Consider the following 26,342-nt stretch of genomic DNA (forward strand, 5'->3'; position numbering starts at 1 on the left):
AATTATTTGGGAACCCTCCACTACGGCGTCTCTTTCTTCCTTCTCTCCTCCTTCATTATCCCTTTCCTTACTGAGCTGTTAAGGTATCCGCCAAGATGTGGCACAGAAAAATGTAAGGAATTCTCTTGGTTTGGTTTTTCTTTTTTGAGGAAAGGATATATGGCGCAGTATCTGTCTCGCATCTCGGTGGACACCTGAACTGCGCCGTAAGGGAAGGGATGGAGGACGGACTGAAGGAAGAAAGAGGTGGTCGTAATGGAAGGCCCCGGAATAATTTCGGCCACCTGCGGATTTTTAACGTGCACTGACATCGCACAGCACACGAGCGCCTTAGCGTTTCGCCTCCATCGAAACGCCATCGAAACGCGGCCGTTTCGATGGAGGCGGTGGAAATTATCCCGGAGCCCTCCATTATGGCCACTTCTTCCCTCAACAGGACTTGTCGGGCTAGTTGGTTGATCATAATGCAAAAAAGACGAACTGCGCAACAAGAACACGGACGAAAGGGAGGCAGACACACACAGACTTGCGTTAGTGTGCGTCTGCGTTAGTGTGTGTCTGCCTCCCTTTCGTTCGTGTTCTTGTTGCGCAGTTCTTCTTTTTTGCATTCTTCCCTCAGTCCGTCCTTTATCCCTTCCTTTACGGCGCAGTTCAGCACAGTGTCCACCGAGATGTGATGCATATACTGCGTTATTTCCTTACCCCCCCAAACCAATATTCAATTTAGGAGAAAAACCAAACCAAAAAAATTCCTTAAATTTTTTTGGCGCTCGTTACTACTTGATTCAGAGAAAGTGTTCCTACTTGTCCGACAGGGTGCATCTATCCATTCATTTTATGGCGGGAGCGTCTATGGCGGGAGTTATGGCGGACGAAGGGAAAATTTCGGCAAGTGCGCCTTCGACGTCGATTGACCTACACGACGAAGACAGCGTCACGTTGCAGGACCTCCTCGATGAAGAGCAAGAGCTAGAGGACGACGCCGACGCCGTTCTAGGCGGCAGCGACGACAAGAACTGTACCTACGACCAGGTAAATAGTGTGTCTTGTAGGCCTAGGTCGTCTTGCTCTGTGAATGGCCTCGGCTGCCGAAGTGTTGCAGCCGCGGCCATCTCTTCTACTCGCTGGTACTTGTGGTTATCACAGCTGCATCCACAAGTTCCTGACAGCTTGATATCGCGTCCAACATCCGTTCATGTCGAGTGTCGTGGTGCTGATATTGCCACGAATTGGCGTAACCAGACGTCGCAACTGCTGATTTGCTGCTCGAGTGCGTTTCGTCGCATCGGCTTGATGCCGAAAGCAACATGCAGCTCTAGCTTGCTTTCAACTGCTTACCGAGTGCAAACAATAACTGATGAGTATTTAGGCAGGAGCGGCTGTGTGACGCTGCCGCTGCCTTGTATACACGGCCGATTTTTGTTCTCGTTGAAGGCCGCGAACTTAAGCTGTAAATGGTGTTGAGATGCCACTTCGTCTCCGTTTCCACCTACACAAAACTGCATGTCGCTGCGAAGGCTGGAAAAGGGGAAGATTGGGACATACGTGGTCGTTTTCAAAGTGCGCAGTAGTTTTTGAGCTTGTAAACAAAGCGCGCCAGAGGCACACGCGATACCTTCGTTTATTAATTTAGATTATGAAGTGCGATCGAACTTGAAGCCGTCACCTTGGAGCAATGGCTGAAGCCGCTGAATGTTAAGCGCAGGGTCTTTTTTTTTTCGTTCACGAAATTATAAGGTACAGTATTCAGCTGCGTGCTGTTTGTTTTCGTAATAGTGATTATTTCGTTGTATGAGGTATCCGCACTACGCCACCCACCAGAGGCGCCCTCGTCATTAGCCATGAAAAAGGGAAACCGAAAATAAGAAGGAAAGAATTAGTGACTACAGAGCCAGAAAGAGCAGAATCCGGAAGAAAAGAAATGCTGTATTATAAATAAGGAGGCAGTGCCCTTTGTTTTTTTGAGCCTATAAGTCAGGCCTTAGAACCAAGCAATATAGAGAAAATGTGAACAGGGATATAATACTTGTGCAGTATGAGGGAGCTGTGTTGGAAAACAAAAAACACGTTCTGGTAGACTTCAAGGCTAGAGGACGTGGTGAGCTGCCCAGAATCTCTGGGTTTTAGGGATAGTGAAAGCAAAATGAACAAATAGAGTGGAAAAAAATTGCACAAACCATCACAGAAATAAAAATAATATAGCTTAGAACATAGAAAATAGATTAGAATGAAAAAGAAAAAAACCTGGAATAGGATTAAAAGAATAAAGGAAGAAAATGTGATGTAATGGAAACTGGGGAAGGTAGCACCCGTGGATATAGGTGGATACCGGAGCTCATACATGCAAATTCTTAATAACATTGTGCTTTCATTTGGGTGAATTGTTGAGCATGTTTATTGGAGCTGGTCATAAAAGCACAGTGAAAATCGTGAGACATCAGAGACTATAAAGAAAATGCAAGGTTTCAAGCTTTCTTGAAGTCTTTTATAGACCTGACAAGGTCTATAAAAGTGTGAAGGCCACAGTGTAAGTCATCTATAGTATTGCCTGTGCTTAAGTATAGTAAGCTTGGCTTGTTGGTGTATGCACGTGCTTGAACAAATGCGGGTTGCAGCGCTCGTGGTGTGCCTTCCTCTTGTTTCATCTGTAGCATTCTTTCAAGCATTCTCTAAGTGTGCTTCCTCACTGTGCACTAACACTGCTGTGAGGATACAAAAAAGTCTCACAGTCTCTAAAGAGGCAGCAGCATTGATGAAAAGAGTCCTGTGAGGGGGGACCTTTAAATGCAACCCTTAGCTTCCTCTCAGCCAATGAGGTTCGTGAAACCTTGCATCATCAGAGTACATCTCTGCTATCTCTTTATTGGCACTGCAGGGCTACGTCAAGCGTCAGGCCCTGTATGCATGCGGCACCTGTACGGGACCTGACGCCCAGCCGGCGGGTGTCTGTCTTGCATGCAGCTACGCGTGTCACGAGGGACACAACTTATACGAGCTCTACACCAAGAGGTGAGTTGTCAGTCCTTGCTCGAGGTGGAAAGCACACTCAATTTAGTGGTGTTGTCTTCATAGTAATGTGTATACTTTCCCCTTATAGTGTGAAGAATCAAATAAGCAATTAATCACTGTTCATTTGAAAATTAATCATTGACTGTACTTTTGCAGTCTAGTTAGATATCTGTGACATTCTGTACCAAAAATGCTCAAGGAATGAAATAGAACACGCAGTATAAGCACTACTGCTTGCTAACTTGCAGTGTCTCTCTGTTGATCTTGTTATCCCTTGTGTACTTCTGCTGTAGAAAGTTGTGTCTAATGATTTTTGGATGTGAGCAGTGGCTTTTCTTCCAAAGTGGGATTTCTGACTTCTCGGACCTAAAGCAGTGCGCCATAGTTTTCGTGAAAAAGTGTGAACACATTAGTGTCTGTGCACATTTTCACTTACGCCAGCCTGTTTATTGGGGTGCATGCCAGCCTTCTGGTTACTGCAGTCTGTGCAGCATTTTCTGCGAGCTTGAAGCTTTCTAGACAAAGCTCGATGGCTCTATAAATTGTGGGGTTGAATTGGGGAGATAAGTACTTTCTCCCCACTCAATCGCGGCTGACACGGTTCAAAGCCGCCCGGACCCCACCCCGTGATCGCGTACGCTACCGAGCGCTCGCCGACCACGGCGGGCCTTGCTCTGGGGGAACAAAGGAACGACACATTGGCTGACACAAACAGGCATTTATTGCTACAGAAACAATAACGCCAGCTAGCAACAAGGTACGCTAATGAATCGAGGGCGTCCGACTCACCAGCAAGGTTCCGAGCGAATGTTCGCCCGCGCTAGGGCAAGGGATATAAACTCCGCAGGCCGGATGGGACGAGTACGGGAGCCTGTCTCCCCGTCGCTTCTTCGCCCCGCCGGCGAAGAGCGGAGCCGCGAGCGACGCGTCCGATCGCGGCGATTATCCCGGCCGAAGAGAGCCCATCTCCCGCGGGCAGGCTTCAGCAGTCTCCCCCGCAGCGACGCTGGCGCCCTCTCTTGCCAGTTAATGTAACTGGCAAGGGAACGCGCTCATCCTCGGGGTACGACTGCTGCTGCACGGTGCCTCGCGGGAAAGCAAACTCAGGGGGCTGCAGGGCAGGTCCCCACATCCCCCCAACCTTAAATAGACCCACGCGCCTGAAAGTACATGCTATGGAGGAGTCTCCTGGTCTTCATGTCTTTGAGGCACGTCTTGCCGCGGAGGTCACGCCGACAGCGTCCACGCAGACTTCCGCGGTATTCCGAAGGCGGCGTGACGGTCTCCGCTGGGATGACTCGTATGGCCCGCGGACTACCGTGTCCGCAGGCCCGCGAATCGAAGGCCGGTGGGAAAACTGCAGGCCAGGATCCTGCAGTAGTCGCCAGGGCAGCAGCAGCCGGAGGTGACTGCTGACTGGTCTCGCCACAGCTGCCCCGGATGGATGCGGCGAACAGGATACAGGCCGCTCCGTCGCAGCAGGTGGCAGCGAGACGATGTGCACCGGTCAGCAAGCCTGGGTGGCTCCACCGGATCTGCAAAATTGTCGAAACGCTCTCGGCGTGCCTTTAACGTAGGTCACGGGAGGGGAAACGGCATCCGCAAGGGCCTCGTGGCACAATGCCTAACTCGCTAGCAAAACGTGTCGGCGGCTGTGCAAACGCAAAGTTCGAGTGAACAAAGCCCTTTCTTGAGTTGAACGAGACTGCTCAGTTCGTGCGAGGTTACAAAAAAAAAAAACGGACGGGCAGCAAAGTGCGCCCCCTCTCAACGTCACGGTCCGGTGGTCATGTCTCTTTTAATGTGGTGCAGGCAGCTCCGAAAAGCCTCAGGCCTAACGACCACTCCGACAACGACCGTGACCACACCAAAGACCCGAAACGGGTTTTGTGCGCGCAGCCGCGAGGAGACATCAGCTTTGTGGGGTGGTCCTACCCCGCTCACTGCACAAAGCAGCTTCTGAGCGGTCGGCGCCCACCGTATCGGACGGTGTCGGAGCGCCCGGTGCCGAGCTGCAATACCAGCGAGCTCGTAGCGGCACCCGTGGCCCCAGGCCACCCGGCTCCCGGAGCCGCGACTCCCAGAGTCGAAAAAGAGATAGTAGAGAAAATATATACAGAAACTCGGACCACCCACGCGGCTTCCGTACTCACTCGCTTCGGGCTCGGCGACTCCGCGGGCGCTAGGCCTCGAACTCCCTCGATGCGGACCAAGTCATTCTCACGAAGAAACTCCAGGGAAAAAAAAATGTGCTGAGCATGTCGAAAAGTTCAAACATGCTGCAGCGCAATACACCTCGCACTCAAGAAAGCATGCCGCAGGTCCTAGCGATCAAAATTCACTCTAGGCCTAGCACTTGTCAAGTCCGGACAAAGAGCGTTCCTCGAACCGAACCGACAGTCGTCCAATGTTCCAAGAGCAGGCCCCACGTTGGGCTGCCAGATGTGGGGTTGAATTGGGGAGATAAGTACTTTCTCCCCACTCAATCGCGGCTGACACGGTTCAAAGCCGCCCGGACCCCACCCCGTGATCGCGTACGCTACCGAGCGCTCGCCGACCACGGCGGGCCTTGCTCTGGGGGAACAAAGGAACGACACATTGGCTGACACAAACAGGCATTTATTGCTACAGAAACAATAACGCCAGCTAGCAACAAGGTACGCTAATGAATCGAGGGCGTCCGACTCACCAGCAAGGTTCCGAGCGAATGTTCGCCCGCGCTAGGGCAAGGGATATAAACTCCGCAGGCCGGATGGGACGAGTACGGGAGCCTGTCTCCCCGTCGCTTCTTCGCCCCGCCGGCGAAGAGCGGAGCCGCGAGCGACGCGTCCGATCGCGGCGATTATCCCGGCCGAAGAGAGCCCATCTCCCGCGGGCAGGCTTCAGCAGTCTCCCCCGCAGCGACGCTGGCGCCCTCTCTTGCCAGTTAATGTAACTGGCAAGGGAACGCGCTCATCCTCGGGGTACGACTGCTGCTGCACGGTGCCTCGCGGGAAAGCAAACTCAGGGGGCTGCAGGGCAGGTCCCCACAAAATAGAGTGCTCACCTGCCTTGTTTCACAGCAGCAGATGTTGGTACACGTACAGTCCATTACAGAAACTTGCAGTGGGGTGTCATTGTTTTCTGGAGCAGCATCATTAAACCTGTATTGCTTAGATCATTAAAATGTCTGGTGAAAGTTGCGAGTTTTACAGCATTTTTCTGCAAAGCCCGCAACTCAGGGCTGCAGTTTTTTAGATTGTTTAGTCTCCTGTTGATTTATCAGTGTGGGCAGTCAAATTTAGTTCTTTAGTTTTTTTGGCAGGGGCAACTTTTGCAGCCCATCACACTTGCATTTTACCTTATTCTCCTGTGGTAGCTGATACTGCTACTCTGCTTTGAGAAATGCATTGAGATCTGATTTGCATGGTACTAAGGGTGTTGGATATTTTTATGTGGTCGATATGAAACATTTAAATTGACATTGTTTGTATGGTAAATGATTAATTCGACATGCATTGAGCAGTTCACTCCATAATGCTTACTGTATGATGTGTCATGTACCACACAGGTGCCGCTGCCTTCTTATATGTGCTTTGGAATTTGTTATGGCTTTGCATTGAGCACTGAACTTGTGGCTTCTGAAACTGAATGCACTTTTTAAGGAAGCCTAATGAAGCAATACGTGCATATCTGGAAAATTTGCATTTCTTTATGATTATGATAGCATTGCATTGGCTGTGTTGATAACAAAAACACGGCTGGACATTTGACCCATTTTGTGACGTTTGCCCTTAAAAGCTACTGTACTTGCTTATAGTTGTGAACTGCTTAATGAATATTTCGGTTGATTTCAGGAACTTCCGATGTGACTGTGGCAATGAGTCCTTTCCTGCAAGCAACCCTTGCCGCTTGTGTCCAGTGAGTGGATTTTTTTTTCCTTTCTGTAAACATTGCATACAGCATCAGAAACTTTGCAGCATCATGTATTAATATTTGCATTTGCACATTAAATAATTTAATTCTAGTTGAGCTTGACTACTATGTAGTACATAGTTTTGCTTTGTTTGTTTGTTGGGGTCTTGGAAGCATGGCACAGATAGGGAAAACACATCAATGCCTCTGCCCCTCCTCTGCATGTGAAGAGGCATGTTTCACGCTTTCAGAAGCCAAATGCTTTGCTTATCTGGTCACATGTATGCTGGGCGGTAAACGAATGTTTCTAAACACCACTTGTGTCATGCTGAACCTCCTTCTTGTATGTTCAAAAAGCATTCGCAAAGCAATTTGTACCCTTAAAATTTGGTGCTGCAACTTCCTTATTAGTACGAAAAATGCGTATGGCTGCTGGTATGGGGAAATGCTCGCATTTTCTCAGTGTGTCGCAGTTATGACTCGGTGAATGAAAATTTGACATGATATTTAAAGATGTGAGTTGGCCAAAAGCGACACCTGTTCTAAGCAAACACTTGGTTGTTTTTATCATCCGCTTTGTATGAACGCAATTTTGGCAGAGAACGTGTGCTTTTCAATTTTTTCTGTCATAACTGTATGAATGTCATCACTATTTATCATAATTTATTATGCCCTTTGTCAGGTGACGCTGTGAAGTGAGGTTGGGTTAGTCACTTTTATTTTCGGTTTTCACAGAGAAAGGATATTCGCAACGCTGAGAACAAGTACAACCACAACTTTCAAGGCCGCTACTGCACCTGCCAGAGGCCGTACCCAGACCCCGAGGATGATGTACGTGCCCTGCTGTTCTTGCTCTCCGCATAGAATTTATTGAAAATAATTTAACATGTTCATTTTTGCCTGTTTTCAATGACTTTGCTTTGTTTTTACACTGGTGCCAGACGGCAGATCAAAAATAAATTTGCAAACATTTCCAGCTGATGAGATCACATCAACAACAAAAAAAGAATTGAAATGTGCATAAGTGTCAAAGTAGCTGTTGAAGTGGGAACTAAAGAATGTCGACGGAATTTAGCAAAATTCTTTATTTGCCAGTCTGTTCGTCTAGCATATTTTCTTGAGAAGAAAATGAGTATTCGAAGGAGGCATCGACTATGCTGGAGCTTTATTGGTACCATGCTTATTTGATTGTAAGTTAAGTGTGAACATGGGCAAACCCACTTAGTTAGGGCTTATGTGGATGATAAAAAAAGTTAAGTATTATAAAACAAGCATTGCAGCAACAGCAAAGCTTAAAAACCATGGCATAATGACCCTGGATACAAGGTCTATCATAACACCTTAAGCCGTACTTTATTTTAAGGTAACTAGCCTTTCTTTTTTTCTTGGGGTTGGATGTAAATCTCACTTTGGTGTGGTGAGCATGTGCTTGTCGCTTCTAGCCTTCTCCAAAGAGAAGTGGAATAAAGTTAGCTGTGACCTAAAAAGGACTTAAGTTGTAGTTTTGTCCAATGGAAAGTAAGTGGGTGGGGGGGTGGTTCACTGCTGCTGCTTGGTGGACTTTCTGTAGTCACGCCTACTTTTATCATGGTTACAGCTTGACCACCGTGGTTTGTAGCAGTATATTTCTTTGCAATATTTTTCAAGAGGAGTAGGGACTTGCGTAACAAGAGATTTTCACTATTGGTAATCAAACTCCAACTCAAGGTTAGGTCTAGTTAACTGCCACATATCAAGCTTACACCAAGACTTATGACATAAAATGAGGGTCATGCACATTTTTCCATTTGAGCTGAACACTGATGTTCCATACAGCTTTTCTTGGGCCTTCCTGATATCTCAGATGAAGAATGGAAACTGGAAAGAGCTGAGCTGATGAGAGTGCTTCATAGCTCCTTTGATTTGTTGCTACGTCTGCTGATAAATAAAGCTTTTTTGCACGTCATGAATTGCGGTGAAAAAAGTTGTCTGCAGCGTTTGCCACATTTCTGCTTTTCTTGCTGCCAGGTGGACGATGAGATGTTGCAGTGCATCATGTGCGAAGACTGGTATCATGGGCGGGTATGCACATCTTCTTTGATTTTTGTGATTGTTCTCTTGCTAGGTTAAAATTGGCCATTTATTTACGCATTGTTTTGATTTTAAATGCTATAGCCTGATGGGAATGTTGTAGTCGCTGTGTAAAAGGACATGAAGTTATATTGAGGAAGAGCACAGCGAACTGTGAAAAAGAAGACTGTGTAACATTAAGAGACAGGAAGCGAGCAAAAAGGGTTGGGAACAAACGCGAGTTAACATTGTCCTAGATGAAATCAAGAAGTTGGCATGGGCAATGCGTGTAATGCAAAGACAGCCAGTGGTCGGTCAAGGTAACTGAGTGGATTCCAAGAGAAGGCAAGTGTAGCAGGGGGTTGCAGAAAGTTAGGTTAGGAAGTTTACGGTGATAGAGTGGGTGCAGTCGGCACAGGACAGGGTTAGTTAATTGGTGTTAACTGAGAGGGCCCCTTTTACTGTAGTAGGCGTGACCTGAGACTGGTGACGGTGACGAGCGTGCTGCATACTCCCCACTATGGGCAAATGTGCTGTATCCTGTTGTTTACGCAAACTCTGTAGCCCAAATATGTCACCCAGCACTGATGCTTTGGTTTCAGCAGTTTCTCTGCACTTTCGTGTTATTTATATACAGTTGATTCTGGATACATTGAACTTGAAGGGTATCACGAAACAGCTCGATATATCGATAATTTTATATGGGCATGTTCAGATAAGAGCGGTAATCAAGGTCCCATGACCATTTTTTGTTTTCAATTATATTTTTATATGTGATGGGTAAATGTGTCCACACAAAGGAATGAACCTTAGTTTTGCAAGGAACTTTGTAGTTTTCTCGGAAAAAAATCGTATGTCACAAGAGGTGGAGAACGTCGTTTTTGCCACTTCTCAAAGTTGCAAGTTTGGAGCATCACTGCATGCACAATAAGTTGTTTTCGCGCATAATTATTTTTTCAGTACTTTATTACAACTTGTACTATACGAAGAAATAAAAAAACGTTTTCTTTCTCTGTCAATCTTCTGAGTAAAAAATCGCAAATTTCGCTTCTGGAGCTGTGCGGTGCCAAAAAGGCACTTTTCAGGGCAGCCTTAGGGCAAGATGCGTAAAGATCTCCCGGCTGAATCTTTTTCTCTGTATTTTTCAGCTACTTTTAATCACTTCAGGCAAGTTTTGTAGCTCTACACTTGACCTATGTTTTTCAATATGGCCTCAAAATTGGCAGAAGTTCAAAAACGTCAAAAAAGTGACAACTTTGACTTGAATTTAAAAAAAAACGTCATCATCGAATTTTATTAAAAAATGCCCTAATAATACTCAATACTCGATAATGTGAGCGGATGTTGTTCGGATCTCGAATTTTGTGTGTCGTTTTCCAGGCCTGGTAGACCCGGTGGGGTCGTTTTCTGTACTCACGTGTTTTCTCTGCGCTGGAGCGCTCCCTCGACAGGCATACTTGGTATATCAGTCTCAGCTCGTACGCCAGACCGAAAGAACATCAGTGTCGACGGTGGGCAGCCTGTGTTAAAAATCCATTCATCTGTCCATCTCCTCTTTTTGGAAAAGCAGCTCTGGGCCCTGCATCCGTCACCTGCTCTTCTGTCTCGCGATAATCTCCGGAAGCGGTGAGCTTTTGCATTCATGAAGAGATTTCCGCGGCGAACGTTTTATGCCGACTACTCAAAAAGGCACAAACAGAGAATTGAAAAAGGACGTAATTTTCTCAGTGTAAAGACACTCAATGTCGCTGCTCTCAAAAAAGTCCTACTTCCCGAAGAAGCTCTCCGAGTACGAGAAAGTGACTTCATCTGTCAGAATTGTTACCGTCGGTTCAAGGAAGACATAGATAATATGCAGGCAGAGTCAACCGAAACATTAGAAGAATTCCGCCCTGGGGAAGAAATCGTAGAAAATTTAAATTCAAGTGTCAGCCCTACCTCCGAAATCTCGCCCCTAAAGCCACCGAGCGCTCTAAAAAAACGCCTCAGACTTTCCTATGCAAAGCGAAAGCAGGAAGAGGTGGCAAGAGCTATGGTGACGAAAATACGATCGGGGATACAGGCAGCATATAATGTCCCAGAGACTTCGCGTGCGTCAGAAGAAAAGTGTGCGCAATGCAGCAGTTGGGAGGACAACCTACATGCTGCCTACAATAGGTGCACGTCCTTTCAAGAGCGTTGCCAGCTGCTGACACTGCTACCACGCAACCTAACTGTGAAATATGTGCAGGAAGTTATTCCAGAGGCAATGAGGTACGTTATCCAAAAATCGAAGAAGATGGTGGATGAGGAAGGCGTATGGTCAACACAGGAGAGATATACAAGATGTAAACTACAACAGGAAGACATTACCACCGTTTTAGAATATTACACCATGGATGAACTCGATTGCTCTAGACAGACTCCGAACAAAAAGGATGTTGTGAGAATCGAGAAGGAAGGAGACAAAGAATGGATACCTAAACGCTTCATGACGCGGTCCTTGCGAGAAGCATTCCGCCTCTACAAGCAAGCTCACCCTGCCTCCCTGGTTGGCCTCACAAAATTCATATCCTTGCGTCCTAAGTGGGTGAAATGCTCGCCACAGTGGCAAGTGTGTGTTTGTGTGTGCTGTGCAAACTTTCAGTTGTGCCTCGTGGGACTGCAGAACGCGCCAGGAAGGTCGCTTTCTCCCGAAGATATGCAGAGCCTCTGCGTATGCCAGGAACCTACTGCGTCGTGTTTCCTTAGGAATTGTGAGCACTGTCCACAAGATGGCATTTTCACTTCGGAAAATTTTGAAATGAGCAGCGAGGACGGGGTGTTGATTGCTTCATGGGAATACGGTGAGCTCGTTAAAAAGACTCTGACCGCTTCATCGTTTATGAGAGAATGTCTAAGAATGACCATGAAATGGATTCCCCACAACTATATTAGATCTGTGCAAGCAAGAGCAATACATGAAGAAAAACACAGCTGCAAGAGAGGTGCAATTGTTTTGCATTTTGATTTCGCCGAAAACTGGACAGTTGTGCTTCCAGACGCAGTACAAGCTTACCATTGGCAGAAAAAGCAGGTGACCGTGTTTACCTGCGTTGTCACGTCAAGAAAATCGACTCGGAACTACGCCGTAATTTCCGACGATATGTCTCATGATTCAGCTCATGCATGCTTGGCTCTGTCAAAAATCAAAGCACACCTCGAAGACAACGCGCCAATCTACACCAAGATAACATATGTGAGCGACGGGGCTCCCGCTCACTTCAAGAATAAAATCAGTTTCATGAGCTACAACGCAGTGAATGTCGAGAGACGAAATGGATGTTTTCGGCCACTGGACACGGCAAAAATGCTTGCGACGGCGTTGGTGGGCTTGTCAAACATCGAGCATCACACCACAACTTGCGGAAGCCTGCAAGTGAGTCCATACAAACAGCCAGCGGCTTCGTAGACGCAATTAAAGGAACGCTAAAGAACATCACCATTCTGGAGCTCCCACAGAGGGAGCTTGCAGACTTTCGCGAAACGAAGAAGGAAGAATGGAAAATGGCAAAGAAAGTGCCTGGAGTTCAGACGCTCCATATGTGGAAGTACATTCAAACAAATGAAGGCAGTGCATCCTACGTGGCCTCCACCGCTGCTTCGGAATGGAAGAGACTGTGATCTGGTTTGTGCTTCGTGCTGGACAATATACTGTGCGCATACTGACTTCAACTGCTGCCGTTAATTTCTTGTTACGATTTTCTGAATTGCAATCTGCATATAAAGCGGCATCCCATTTGTAAATTGCGTTCCTATTAAAACCTCCTGATTAAAAATCTCGCAGATAAATTGCTCCTCTCAGAAGACGACGTTCTGTCTCCTGACATTGCCCTGTAGAACCTTTGAACACAGAGGTAAACAGATGCAGGTACGGAAACGTTGGCTTCAGAAATACATTAATATAAATTTTTATATATAAAATTTTTTCTAGGAACCCACAAATTATCTAATATTTTTAAAAAATCGATTACATACCAATGTACCTTACGATGATAAATTAGAGAATACAAAAAAAAAACGTTTGACCGCCAGCAGTCAGTTCATCAGGTGAAATAACGAATTTATTCCCATTTTGACGCATTAAGAACGCCGCTAACAAGCGAGTAGAAGCTGTACAAACATTCAGGATGGTTCGCATATTGTGGTAATTGAAATGTAACCACGTTCAGTGAGTGCTAAATCAAATTTCTGACAGTTACTATTTCTAAGAGGCAGTAATACGCAATTCTAGGTAACAAAAACATGAACTCAGTTTTGCATTTATTTTTATACTTTAAAACAAAATAATGCAACACTTTTTTGGTGTTTTAAAATTATCGAGTATTGAGTATTATTAGGGCATTTTTTTAATAAAATTCGATGATGACGTTTTTTTTTTAAATTCAAGTCAAAGTTGTCACTTTTTTGAAGTTTTTGAACTTCTGCCAATTTTGAGGCCATATTGAAAAATATAGGTCAAGTGTACAGCTACAAAACTTGCCTGAAGTGATTAAAAGTAGCTGAAAAATACAGAGAAAAAGATTCAGTCGGGAGATCTTTACGCATCTTGCCCTAAGGCTGCCCTGAAAAGTGCCTTTTTGGCACCGCACAGCTCCGGAAGCGAAGTTTGCGATTTTTTACTCAGAAGACACAGCAAGAAAACGTTTTTTATATTAATCGTATAGTGCAAGTTGTAATAAAGTGCTGAAAAAATACTTATGCGCGAAAACAACTTATTGTGCATGCAGTGATGCTCCAAACTTGCAACTTTGCGAAGTGGCAAAAACGACATACTCCACCTCTTGTGACATACAATTTTTTTCCGAGAAAACCATGAAGTTCCTTGCAAAACTAAGGTTCATTCCTTTGTGTGGACACATTTACCCATCACATATAAAAATTTAATTGAAAACAAAAAATGGTCATGGGACCTCGATTACCGTTCTTATCTGAACATGCCCATATATAAAACATGGCAGTAGGTAAACTTATTTGTAAACTAGAAGCAATAATACACAGCATCCGTGCTAGTGGTGCGATTCTTGCAGCAACATGCCTGCTAAGATGCTGACAGCTCACTGCTCGCAATGCATCGCTAGGCCTGGCATGCTCGCATAAAAACCGCTGTGGATGACACTTGGTACTATTCGCTGCCTAGTAGAAGAGGTTTAATACTGTTACTAGTACACTATGAACAGAACAGTTTCTCACTAAAATCAAAGTGCAGCCAGCTTCTGCAATGCCTTCGGCAGCGAAGGGAGTGAAGCACACCAAGGGAGGGCCGCCAGTAGGCTTCTGTCAGGTTGGCTTCATCGCATGACAAGCTGTGCACTGAAAGCTGCTTCTGCCGCATGACAGCGGTGTCGCGTGGAAAATAAGTACGAGAGACCGAAGGCTACCCTCACGCACCCACTTACACCTCTTCACGAGGTTGCACAATGCAATGCTTAGCCAACAAGGGCACTAAGCTGCGCAGCTGACCCGTCTCTATGCACAAAAAGTTATCACGGGAAGACCATGCAACACTTTGCAGGGGGCAGCACTGTTTGATATGTCAAATGTTCTTGTAAACAGGAGTTAAACGCGAACAACAGAGCTAAACTTTTGATTGGGGTTTTCATGGGGATGTTCTGACTGTTTGATATATACAACAATTCGATATATCCGGGTACGTTATATTTGGGATCAACTGTATAGGCCAAGCAGCTTAATGTTTTCACGAGTTGCATTTCGTGATGCTGTGCCTGATGTCAGCAAGAGTGAGAGAGTTGTTAGAAGGCTGCCTTTGAGGTGCATTCACTGCTTTACACTCGAGCCATATCCGACTACATCTGTAATAGAAACATTCACTGCACTTGTATTTTTCTGTTGGCCAAGTTAATTTTTTTTATTCTTTTTGTCCTTAGCACATTGGTGGCGACATGCCAGCCAACCGGGATTACTACGAGGTGGTGTGCACTGGATGCATGAACCGGCACTCCTTTCTCTGGCAGTATTTTGCACACGGTTAGTTTGTTTTTCTTTTTTCTTTCTTTTTTCTCCTCTCTCTCTCTCTGTCTTGATCTTTGTGCAGATAGTGTGAGCATAAAGCGGCTATACTGATGTGCTTTGCTTTTCCCGCAGAAGTTTCTCTCTGTGAAAAGGACAAAAGCTTCGGTGAGGACAGCACAGCAAAGAAGGATGCCGAGGACAGCTTTTCAGCTGCAGCTGCCGAGAAGAATGGGATTAAGGCAGAAGGTGCGTGTGCATGGGGTGAAGGGGGTGCAGTTGTCAGGTTGTTGCCTCTTGAACCTTGGGGAGCCCCAGCGACGTTCAGAATATGCTGATGAACCCGGCATGTTATGGCTTTTGTCTTTTCTTGCCTAGCATGTGTTCAGCAAATGCCATGCAGATGCGCAGTTCCTAAGAAAGTGTTCTCATTCAAGTATTAATGACTTGCTGTTGAATGAAATAGGCTGCTGTAAGTTAATTACTTTAAGGTCGGTCCCGAAATGAAGCGGGTAAAGGGAAGATGTAGTTGAGGCATGCATGAGTTCGTGTGCTCGAGGAACAGAAATGGCAAGGACCTCAAGGTTTCCAGAGAATCCTCTGAGAACCGCTGAGTTAAGTAATATGTGTGCATGGGGTGGGAACGTTGTGGGTGAAGAATTAAGTAGGAAAAGTCTCGTGTTGTGATTCTATTAGAATAAAGCTGATAACACTAGAAGTTAAGAGAACACAATCACAAGCTGGGGTGTTCTCATTTTTGCTCTCTTCTTAGTGGACTGCTTGTCTGCATCATGCTGAATGCAGTCATTGGGCCTACATGTGTAGTGATCAGTTAGGTTTACAGCAGCATTGAGCTCTCACGGGGCTTGCACTGTCAGACAGTCTAGGCCTGACGGGAGCTTATCACCATTGCTTTGTGTTCATTCTAAAACATGGAAGGTTTCCACAGAATTGTCCGCACACTGTGTGGTGGCTTTATGCTGATATGTCCTGCTGCAAAGGCTCCACTGCTATCACATTGCAGTTGTTTCTGTCCACTTGCTGTCAAGAATGGCTGCACGTTTCAGCAACAGCTCCAGCATTTTCAGACATGTCGCAAGAGGTTGCCACGTGTGCCATGGCTCCCGTTGAATTTGTGATTTTTCTATTAACATCATGCTATCATGAACCATATTAACAGTACAGTAATTAACGAAAACCTAATAGTTAACGTTTTGCCGTTGGGTTGCTCAGTAGTTAAGGCACTCGGCTGCTTACCCGGAAGACGCGGGTTCGATCCTGGCCGCAGCGGTCGCATTTCGATGGAGGTGAAATTCCAGGGACCCGTCTACTGTGCGATGTCAGTGCACATTAAAGAGCCCCAGGTGGTTGAAATTTCTGGAGACCTTCACTATGGTGTCCCTCGTAGCCTGAGTCGCTTTGGGACCTTAAACTCCCATAAACCCTAAATCAAACATGTTGCAAGAAACTGCCATGTGTGCCATGGCTCCTGTTTAATTTATTTTTTATTGTTACAGATTTTGTGGGAAACGTGCAGACATATATAGTGGCAGAAAGTACAAAATAGGCATGCATGTTGAAAGAAAGCTAAGATAATGCGTACGCACTGCAATATCATGGCAGTCGCGATATGTGCGCATGAAGATGTGTTCATCAGGGAACCTCTCGGATTATGTGACATGTCCATGCAGTGATGTTGATGCCCATGTCAGGGAGCTCAGCAAGTTGATTGTCATGCATTCAACAAAGGCATTCAAACTTGCGTAATGTAGACAGCAGCATTTTTTTTATTTCAGTAGGCGGCATGGTAGTTTTGCTGTGAATACGCACGCGCGCGCGCACACACACACACACACACACACACACAAAAAATCAATATATATATATATATATATATATATATATATCGGGTGTTGTAGTGAAATGTGACCAAGCTTTTACAAAAGACAGAAGTGTCCTAGCCCTGTTAAACCAACTATGGGCTGTTCAGAGTCACGTGGCCTAGTCTGCAGTATTTCTCTTGCTCTTCAAAGTTAATTAGTTAATCCTAATTAGCTAACTTTATAATTATTGACTTGAGGAAAAAAGTGTCAATAGAAAAGTATTCGATCGTCTTGAAAAACCGCTAGCAGCACTGTTTCCTTATGTAACCTTATTTACTGGCCTTAAAAGAAATGTATCACGTGACCAGCTGCTGGCTCACATCTCTGCCCCAATGTCCACGTAAAGGCTCATCAGGGAGAGCACCTCATGAAAAACCGAATTTTGTTCTTTAAGACACGTCTTGGGATGTTGAAGTTGCATTGTTTTCACGTTGAAGCTTCTTTTTTACATTGTGCGAGTTATAGTTTAAGACACGTAAAAGAAACTACTTTATGTAAGTGGTACTTTGGTGCAAACATATCAGTCAGCTGTTCTTCAAAGTAATCTACAACTTTTCCATTGACACTTTGCTTCTCAGGTCAAAAATTAAAAAAAGTACCTAATTAGGCTTAACTAATTATGCAACTTTGAAGAACGAAAAATACAAAGTTGGTTTCATGCAGATAGGGCATTCCATGTTTTTTAAAAGCTTGGTTACATTTAGCTGGGACACCTGTCGTATGCTTGATTACTTGGATTTCATTCGAAGCACATTATACAAGTGCAGGTGGTTGAAATGAATCTGAAGGTCAGAGGTATAGTGTCTGACAGCTGGAGTATTGCCATTGTGCATGATTCTTTTCTAGATTATTACTTTTTATTCAGTATTGACTGACTTGTTGGTTGCAGGCACCACGGAGGACGACTTGACAGCTTCCCAAGAAAGCGGCATCCAGGTTGACATTGAATCAATGGAGCTAAACGCCGTGCATCCAGGTCAGCATAACGGTGGAAGTCTCGGTGGCATTAACCTTGATCGCAACCCCACTGCTTTCAATTCAGTGGGCTCCAACATGGTGAAGGTCGAGAAGCAAGCGGAAGAGAACGGCCTGTCTTCATCGTCTTCGGCTACGGAGTGCATTCTGCAACGCTTGCGGAGTGGAAGTAGCGACAGTTTGAAGGATGAACCTCGAAACGATTGTGCCTACTGGCCTTTGGGCTGGCGATCGCGCCTGTGCCGCTGCATTCAGTGCCTGGTGAGTGCAGTCGATCTGATGCAGCAGTTTGTGTGGTCTGCGAGTGACGTGGCTGTTGAAATCAGTGCTGAGAAATATTGAGTGTTGTTGTGGTATTGGCCGCGGTGGCCGAGTGAAGGGAGCCGATACTCAGGGCTGGCGGCGACGATAGTGCCGCTTTGTTGGGTTGGGCACGAGAATTTACAGGTTCGGGTCACGTGGACAGGAAATAGCCAATACACAAGTACTCACACATAGCTAAGTATGCAAAGCCTTTGGTAAACACAAACCAGAACTGAAACTGATTTAACAACTGGCTGTTCACCCAGCATGGCAGTGTGGAGCTCATAAAAGAGACTTTCAAGACAACTCCTTGTTGAATATTTTTTCTCGGTAAAAATCAAAACCTTTGGCTTTTCTTTTCTAAGAAGACTGTCGACATTCTTCCGGCAGCAAAAGATAAATTTTTGCTAAAATAATTGGAGTTGAAAAACGACGCTTTTTTTTTTTTTTGCGGGTACCTCTCAATGCCTAACAATTCAAACTTGTAATGACAGTGATCAAAAGAACACGATCAACAGCAGGAAGTGGATGGCAGTTCAGTTTACCCGCAGAGATCAGAAGCACAAGAAACGGTGTTAATGACGTGACTGCTCGCTTGTGGAAACAGCGTGTAATGGTGAAAATAGCGCCTTTATGAAAAGAATGCAATGACCGGTTGACATCAGCTAACTCCAGCCTGCCTTCCATGCCCTTCAATATGAGCCCCGGTGTATGAAATCATAGGACAGTTTGAAGAAAACTGGTCATGCCTCACTTTCGGAAATTAGAGAGCTGGTGCTGCATTTTGAGGACAAATCATCAGGTTTTTATTTGTGCATTTTTCACTATTTACATCTAAATTTGTGAATTGTCAAGCATGCAGATGTGTGCAGCACGCATGCCCTGCTTTGCTACTGAACACACTGTCTTGCTTGCTAATGCCACCCAAGATGAAATGTCAGGATGAGCACGTTTATAATTTGGAGCAGGTTTCACGGTGGGTTGAGGCACCATAGTGTAGCTTAAGCATGAATGCCTTTTTATTGGCCTGGTTGCAGATTTGCCTGTGAGCATTTTTATGTGCTCATTCCTGCCAAATATATCGCATATATTCAGCATGATTTTGGATCAACTGCTGCTTAGTTTGATAATGTTGGACTGCCTGAGTGGAGGTCACCTCTTGCTCGTAATAGTGGTAAGGGCCAATTCATTTTTTTTGCTGAACCATCCCTTCCCTAATCTCGTGGTCATCACCTGCATGAAGTGACATTGTCTTGAAGCAAGGTCACATTACAGATGGCTGTTATGATCAACTTAACTCGTAGTTGATCCAAAGTCCGCAGTTTCAAAGCCAAATCGTACGATTTTGGAAAATCAGCACTCTCCCATTCATCGTCCATTTTGTTTGCTCTGAACTTGCACTGAACGGGAGTGAGCCATCATTTCCAATTAGTGGTACTCCATCGTGACGAATAAAACAACAGAGGTGTTCGAGGGGTCCTATTGCAAAGCGTGCAATGTGGCTGTCATTGAACTGATATGCGGTATGCGCTAATATATGAGGTTTAGTGTCTCGAAGCTGCACGTAGGCTATGAGGGGCACCGTAGTGGAGGGCTTGACATTGATTTCAACCACCTTGGGTTCTTTTAACATGCACTGACATCAGACAGAACTTCGGTATCCCATAGCATTTTGCCTCTATCGAAATGCGGCTGCCCTGGCTGGATTTCGATCTGATCCTGTCGCTTGGGTATCGGCAGCCAAGTGCCAAAGCCACTGGGCCACTGCAACGGATTGGCGTTGAACTAAAGGAGACGTTGGTTGAACCCCCGAACACATTCTCTCACATTGCATCTTCTGCATTCCTTTTACACATGCAGTTGGGGCTGAAACTCGTGTGACATTATGTGAACACCGCCTCAACGTTTCTCTTTTTGCAGGCGATGTACAATGAGCAGCACTGCTTATACCTCCTGGATGAAGAGGACACGGTCCAGTCGTACGAGGAGAAAGGGAAGGCTGCCCGTGCCCAGGCTGGCCCGGCTGCTGACCCTCTCATGTCGGCCTTGGGGACGTTGGGGCGTGTTCAGCAGATCGAGGCCATCCATGGTGCGGAAAGTGTGCACACGTCGGCTTGCAGTAACTTGCACTGGGATAGTTGATGTTTTGGGTTAAACTCCAACATCATCTGAACATCTCAAAAGTGTTGGACGTCAAATAGGGTTCCATTTAATCGAAAATTCAAGCACATTGCTTGTGAGCGCAGCTGATCTTTAGGGAATCAGAGTTTTTTGTAGTCGAAAGTGGCCTGATATATGTATTTGCATAGTGTTAGAATGCATACATAGCCAAATATTCATGTTGAACATCGATGTAGCAAATTATGGGCCGTATCTAACTATTCTAAAATTTTTTTCACCAAACATGCAATTTTTACTTTACCGAACACGGTCAGATATATAACAGGCATATATTGAACCTCCAAATGCCAGGCGCCATCTGCTCCGATGTCCAATGGCAGGCATCTGGCTTTATGGCTGATGGTAGTGCAGCAAGTGTTTGCACCTTTATCTTGTGCTGTCTCGAACGGGCCAACAACGCCACAGCAGATACAGTAGAACGTTGATGGGTATGATGCCAGTTTATACGAATTTCGTGACGATACAAACTTATAAATTTCCCTGGCCAGAGTGCATTGTTCCGAGCACTCTCATCCTGTTGCAGATAATGTGAATGCGCTGGCATGACCGCATCTTCGAGCACAACGTGCTTGCTACCTGTACATTGCTGTAGCCGGGATTGCCAGTGTCGCGTGGTACACACCGTGAGCAGCAAGCGGTAGCGCACATCACAGACGCTGCATTCGCCAGTCGCGTGGTACGCACTGCAAGGAGGCAGCTGCTGTGTGCGACCTTGACAACGCGGTTGCCGCGAGTGAGCGGTGGCTCACGTAGATAAATCTCGGCGTTCAAAAACAGATCTGCATAAATGCATTTTTCAGTGCTTCTGCATACAGACTTTGTTTTGGATGATACGAATATTTTTCGCGGCACCGTGGGGTTCGTATCATGGACATTTTACCCATAGGTTGCTGCAGATGGTTGCGGCCTTGCAGTAACCAGTGTGTCTGTCCAGCTCGAGTTGGCCGACACAGAGGAGGTGAAAGCACCGGTAGCTTTCATTCTCGTGTAACATTTTTTCACGTGACACTGCTGTAATGCAGGAAAGCTACCCCTTCTGGTGTTTGGTCTGTGTGCTGTTGGTGTTATTGGGAAGGAGGGAGCCAATCTTAACTTGTGCTTATTGCTCTGTTTTTTGTGGCCTCCAGGATTGACGCGAACGCCTTCAAAGTGGTGTTAAAGCTTAAGAGGTCTTTCCTTGCTGTCTAGTAAGAGCCACCCTAGTTTCCATCCCCATCCCTTCATTAAATTGCGCTGCTCTTCCGCGTGTTTCTGATTAAATTTGATATTATGAATTTTGGTGTAGCAAAGTACATTTAGCGGTTTTTGGCCCGTTCGCTATAACAAGGTTTGTCTGTATATGCATTTGGTCAGGTTTGATGCTTAGTCAGAAGAAATAATTTTAAGATGTGGAATAAACAGCTGCTGTGATTATTACATCCATGACTAGTCAGTATCACGTAATGTTAAGCAAAATATATATCAAGCCTCAGAAGCTGCAGCATCAAGTGTATTTCTTTTGAGAGTTCAAATGTGGGTTTTTAATTGAACCAAGGCAGGCTTCTCTTCAGCAGGGAACGTATAGGACACCATATGTCTAGCAGGCTATAGTCTGCTAAACACAGGATGTCCTATGCGATAGGTAAACGAGAGAGCGTAAAACCATTCCATTATGACATCAAACGTGCTCTCAGCAGTTCCAGGTGGTTGAAAACAAGCCACTTCAGATAGAAGTAGCTTTTTGTGCGCCCGATTCATGTAATAAACCATGGCTCTATTTCTGCTCTTAACATCTTCCATTTTCGATTATGCATGCAGTCTGCGGCCTAAAGCTCAAATTTGACGCAGGCTCGCCATATATGGGATTATAGATTTAGGCTCTTTCTCCCGTCACTTTCTGTTTGGTGCTTTTGCTGAGGTTTTGCCTTTTTGCTGCAGGCTACAACAATCTCAAGACCGAGCTGGTTGACTTCCTGAAAAAGTTTGCCGACAACCGGAAGGTGAGTCGGCAGACCAGAGATGTAGTGCATTGACAAGTGTGCAGATGCTACGCCTTTTCTTGCCATTACTGTGGAATCTTATTTATTTCAACTCTATCAATTCAGGCAGCCAGCCGTTTTATTCGAACCAGTGCTGCAGAAGGCACTGAAATGTGCTCTCAGTAAAGTTGTGGTATGCCTAGGATGTTAAAAGACGCTGCTTCACAAATATCCTCCACCGAGAATTTTTTTAATGCGCTTTGTGGAAGCTGAGTTATCTACAGTCAAAATTTGAATTTCTGCGTCTTTGCGCCTTTCTCCTCGCCATTTTTTGACCGCTGAAATGGTGGCGCTCCTCTGCCGACCCCCACCCACTCGGTGCCTCCGCTATCATCGCCGGTTGCCGACGTGCGCCGGAATTCTTCGGAGGCGGAGCTTCCTGACCCACCGGAGTGGCCATGGTAGCTGCGTAGCATCTGAAAGAGCTGGCGCGGCGAGCCAGTGATAGCCCTCCGCTGCCGACATCTCTTGCACAACATGACGTGTGCCAGGTTTCGTTCGAAAGCTCGTCGCCACTGGTCACCGCGAGGTCTGAAAGCGGTTATTTTTATAAATGTATTGTAAATTATTCACTCACTTTTGAGGTGTTGTACACGGTATGAAGGCTTGGTGGCCTGTGTTCTGCTTAAACCGTTTTGTAGCCAATCTCAAACACCCGTTTTCAGAGGGCCTTTCAGTCCTGCGAGTGTTAGGTGCATTAACCCTCTCAGTCATTATCTAGTTGTGGGAGGAGTTTCCAAACTGTTCACGTAACCAGTTTATGTAAGGAAGCATGTCAAGACCACGCAGGAAAAAAAATTTCACTTTTCCGACATGATGAATTATACAATATTATGATGGGGCCCTTATGCCTACGTTGTGACTCAGCACTGCTTGCAGGGTCTCAGTTGTGTTTCTTTTGACTTGTTGCTGCCATAAAAGGTCATCAGCACAGGGGTTAACACCAAACTTTTTGGTTGCAAAGGTATGAATAATAAAAATTCGTCATGAACGGTATCAGATGGTTGTCTAAATAAGGAATGCCTTTTGACAAAACAAAACTATGAAAAGAAACAGATGCACTGCAAAAAAAAAATTATTTCATTTATTGTACCCATAAGGACCACTGGGCATTAAGTAAGGGGTGTTAAGAGTAGTCACGAGATTTTATTTTCTAGAATTATAATTTGGGCACCGTGCTTCAAATATGATTTTGTTCAGTCAGAAGAGTTCAGGATTGACAGGCTTTAAGCATACATGACAAAGGAGCTTACTGAATGTTGTCATGAAGCATTGCGAGGCGACTGGATGTTTTATTACTGGTGGACCGACGTCATTAGTGGCCATTGGATGAACACTCCGTGCTGCATTACGGTACTTTCAAAGCGCAACAATACATACGGCTTGCAGAACCTGGAGTAACTAGCGACACCCCTGTGCTCCCATTGCAGGGACCTGAAGATGAGTGGCAGATATGAATGCAGGATTCTTAGTGAATTGTGGCCTGCTTAGCACACTAGTATTGATTTCGCTGCTCTGTGTGCCCCACAAAGGGCACAAACGCTGTCGCAAACCAAAGGCTTGAAAATGAAACTGTGCTGCAAAGTGCCATTATTGCATTAGGTGCCACAGAGAGTTATTTTTCGTCTTCCGCATTTTCTTTTCTTCTAATGCCGCTGGCCTTAAATGCGCAGTTTATAGATTCGAATTGATTGAAATTGTGCGAGATGAAAGCATTCGCCACGAAACCACCGCAGGAACACACCTATGCCGCGGCCTCTCCTGTTCTGGCATCCTCCACAAGTAATAATAATAATAATAATTGGTTTTGGGGGAAAGGAAATGGCGCAGTATCTCTCACATATATCCTTGGACACTTGAACTGCGCCGTAAAGGGAAGGAATAAAGGAGGGAGTGAAAGAAGAAAGAGGGAGGTGCCATAGTGGGGGGCTCTGGAATAATTTCGACCACCTGGGGATCTTTAACGTGCACTGACATCGCACAGCACACGGGCACCTTAGCGTTTTTCCTCCATAAAAACGCAGCCGCCGTGGTCGGGTTCGAACCCGGGAACTCCGGATCAGTAGCCGAGCGCCCTAATCACTGGGCCACCGCGGCGGGTTCCTCCACAAGCCCCGTTTCTGTTTTGCGCTGCACCTTTTATGCAGTGGTCGAAAACAATAAAACAACGGCGCCATTTCGCTGTCTTCACCGGCATGTTCATAGCCATTCAGACTGTGCTGTGGCACGACGCCATGAAGTGCTGCACGTTGTTTTCAGAATGGCTGTCAGTGCATTGGCTTTATGCAGTGCCTAGAGTTACCAAACACACACTTTTGCCGTGTGCTGGTTGTCTGTTCCGCGAAGGAGTAATTGAACTGACAAGTGCAAGGCACTGTTATGTTAACTAGGGAGCATCATTTGAAAACTCCGCTATGCTTGGAAGCGAGTTCAGAGGAACAAAGTATTTCGTTAATTCTGCATGTTCACACGGTTTAAGAGAAGAGGGAGAAAGGACGTGATGCGAATGCATCACATTGCAGACATGCAAATGTAACTCAGAATGAGCAACTTGCATGTCATTTCGCGTTTTTCAAGATGTTTCAAATCAGCTGGGTCTTTTTTTGCCATGGGTCTAGGTTGTGAGAGAAGAGGACGTCAAGGAATTCTTCAATAAAATGCAAGCCAGGAAGAGGCAGAAAACGTCTGCTGTGCCATATTTCTGCCGGTAGCAGCGGAACCATCCGCGACACTGCTCTGTTCTCGTCCTCCTTTGTCCACTTTTTGACACCGGCGAATGTCGCAGTTGCCTCCTTCCCCTAAACCCCTCTTTTCTTGTTTTTCGTGACATCAAGGAATGTTCATGTACATGTGTTTTATCCAAGGCACTGTATGAAACCTGCCATTTCTGCAGGAGATTGCAGTGCAAGTTATTGTTTTTGTGTATGCGATGTGATGTAGCCAATTTGACGCGCATGTTTGTACATTTGCCCAAACTTGTTGGCGAGTGCGTGTTATAGAAATAAAAATGTTGTGTATGCAATGCAGAGAGTGATTGTTGGCTTTTCCTGGAGGAGTGCTACCACAAATTTTTTTCCTTTATTGCTCCCTAGTGTGCGCTAGGAAAGGTTATAAATTTGTAAACAAGGATTAGAATAGTTGTTTTTTTAAGGCGGAAGCCTTTAATGCTTCATGCTCGCGGTGACCGTTAGTCCGTTCCATCCAAAGCCCGGAACAGTGCCAGCTGTGACCCTGCCCCGCACCGTGCACACCCTCGTCGCTTCTCGGCGACAGGTGGCGGCGCCAAAGCGCATGCACAGCTGTGCATAGCAACAATGACGTCACCTGCACCGGCAGGCGGAGCAAGTACGCGCTGCGACGGTGCTACGTGGCGTTGCAGTCGAGTGAGTGAGTCTGATGGCTCCCAAGTGGCCCAGTGATTCTGCACCAAGCGGTCCGGACAAGCGCAGGAAGGCGGATTCCTCCCAGCACCAAACTGTGGGTGCCATGGAAATAGGCAGTGGAGTGGCCACAGGCTTTCGCCGAACGCATTTTAGAATTTCCAAAGCGTCCTCCAAATTTTTTCAGAGTGCTGCTACAGGAGTTACTGTGTAATGGCTGAGCAACTAACTACGTACACGTTTTGGCTGCATTCATAACGAGGCTCTCAAAAACATGTATGGGGGTGAGGGGCACATTTCGCCCCTTGTTGTCAAAATAATGGGACTATATAATGGGGCTACCAGAGGAAAAGGCAATTACAATGGCATGAAAACTTGTCGAAGGGCCGTACTTTTTTTTTTAAGTCTGAATTTTGAAGGCACGGGGCCTATACACAAATAAAAAAAAGGGTGTGGCCCTTACGCAAGATTATTCAGCACATAAGAGAGCTAATGCGTCTACATTTCGATATTGGAGCTACCACCATAATTTGGGCCAACACTGGTATGCTGTTAATTTATGGCACTGGGTACCCATGCTTTTTGCACGACCATCCTTGTTATTGAAACAGACCAGCTTGGATAGCTCATTTTCCGATAAAAATTGTTGAAATAGTTGCTTG

The 26,342-nt window shown here is 45.7% G+C and overlaps 1 protein-coding gene across 1 annotated transcript; it reads left to right on the forward strand.

Annotated features, from left to right (window-relative positions):
• The first annotated feature begins 825 nt into the window (after positions 1 to 825).
• LOC144104094 (putative E3 ubiquitin-protein ligase UBR7) lies at positions 826 to 25,326 on the forward strand. Its single transcript, XM_077636897.1, has 12 exons — positions 826 to 1,032; positions 2,876 to 3,009; positions 6,846 to 6,909; positions 7,639 to 7,734; positions 8,911 to 8,964; positions 14,859 to 14,958; positions 15,076 to 15,189; positions 17,713 to 17,799; positions 17,866 to 18,059; positions 20,022 to 20,190; positions 22,200 to 22,261; positions 24,919 to 25,326. The coding sequence occupies exons 1-12, from the start codon at positions 838 to 840 to the stop codon at positions 25,009 to 25,011; spliced, it is 1,362 nt and encodes a 453-aa protein (XP_077493023.1). The 5' UTR covers positions 826 to 837; the 3' UTR covers positions 25,012 to 25,326.
• Positions 25,327 to 26,342: the final 1,016 nt, after the last annotated feature.

This window comes from Amblyomma americanum, chromosome 9 (assembly GCF_052857255.1).
Source record: "Amblyomma americanum isolate KBUSLIRL-KWMA chromosome 9, ASM5285725v1, whole genome shotgun sequence".
Taxonomy (NCBI): Eukaryota; Metazoa; Arthropoda; class Arachnida; order Ixodida; family Ixodidae; genus Amblyomma; species Amblyomma americanum.

Bases quoted from the DNA above. Each gene is read 5' to 3' on its own strand.
- LOC144104094 (XM_077636897.1), top strand. From the start codon at position 838: ATGGCGGGAGCGTCTATGGCGGGAGTTATGGCGGACGAAGGGAAAATT. The intron at 7,735-8,910 runs GTACGTGCCCTG...TCTTGCTGCCAG, and splicing joins ACCCAGACCCCGAGGATGAT to GTGGACGATGAGATGTTGCA. The intron at 20,191-22,199 runs GTGCGGAAAGTG...TTTTTGCTGCAG, and splicing joins GCAGATCGAGGCCATCCATG to GCTACAACAATCTCAAGACC.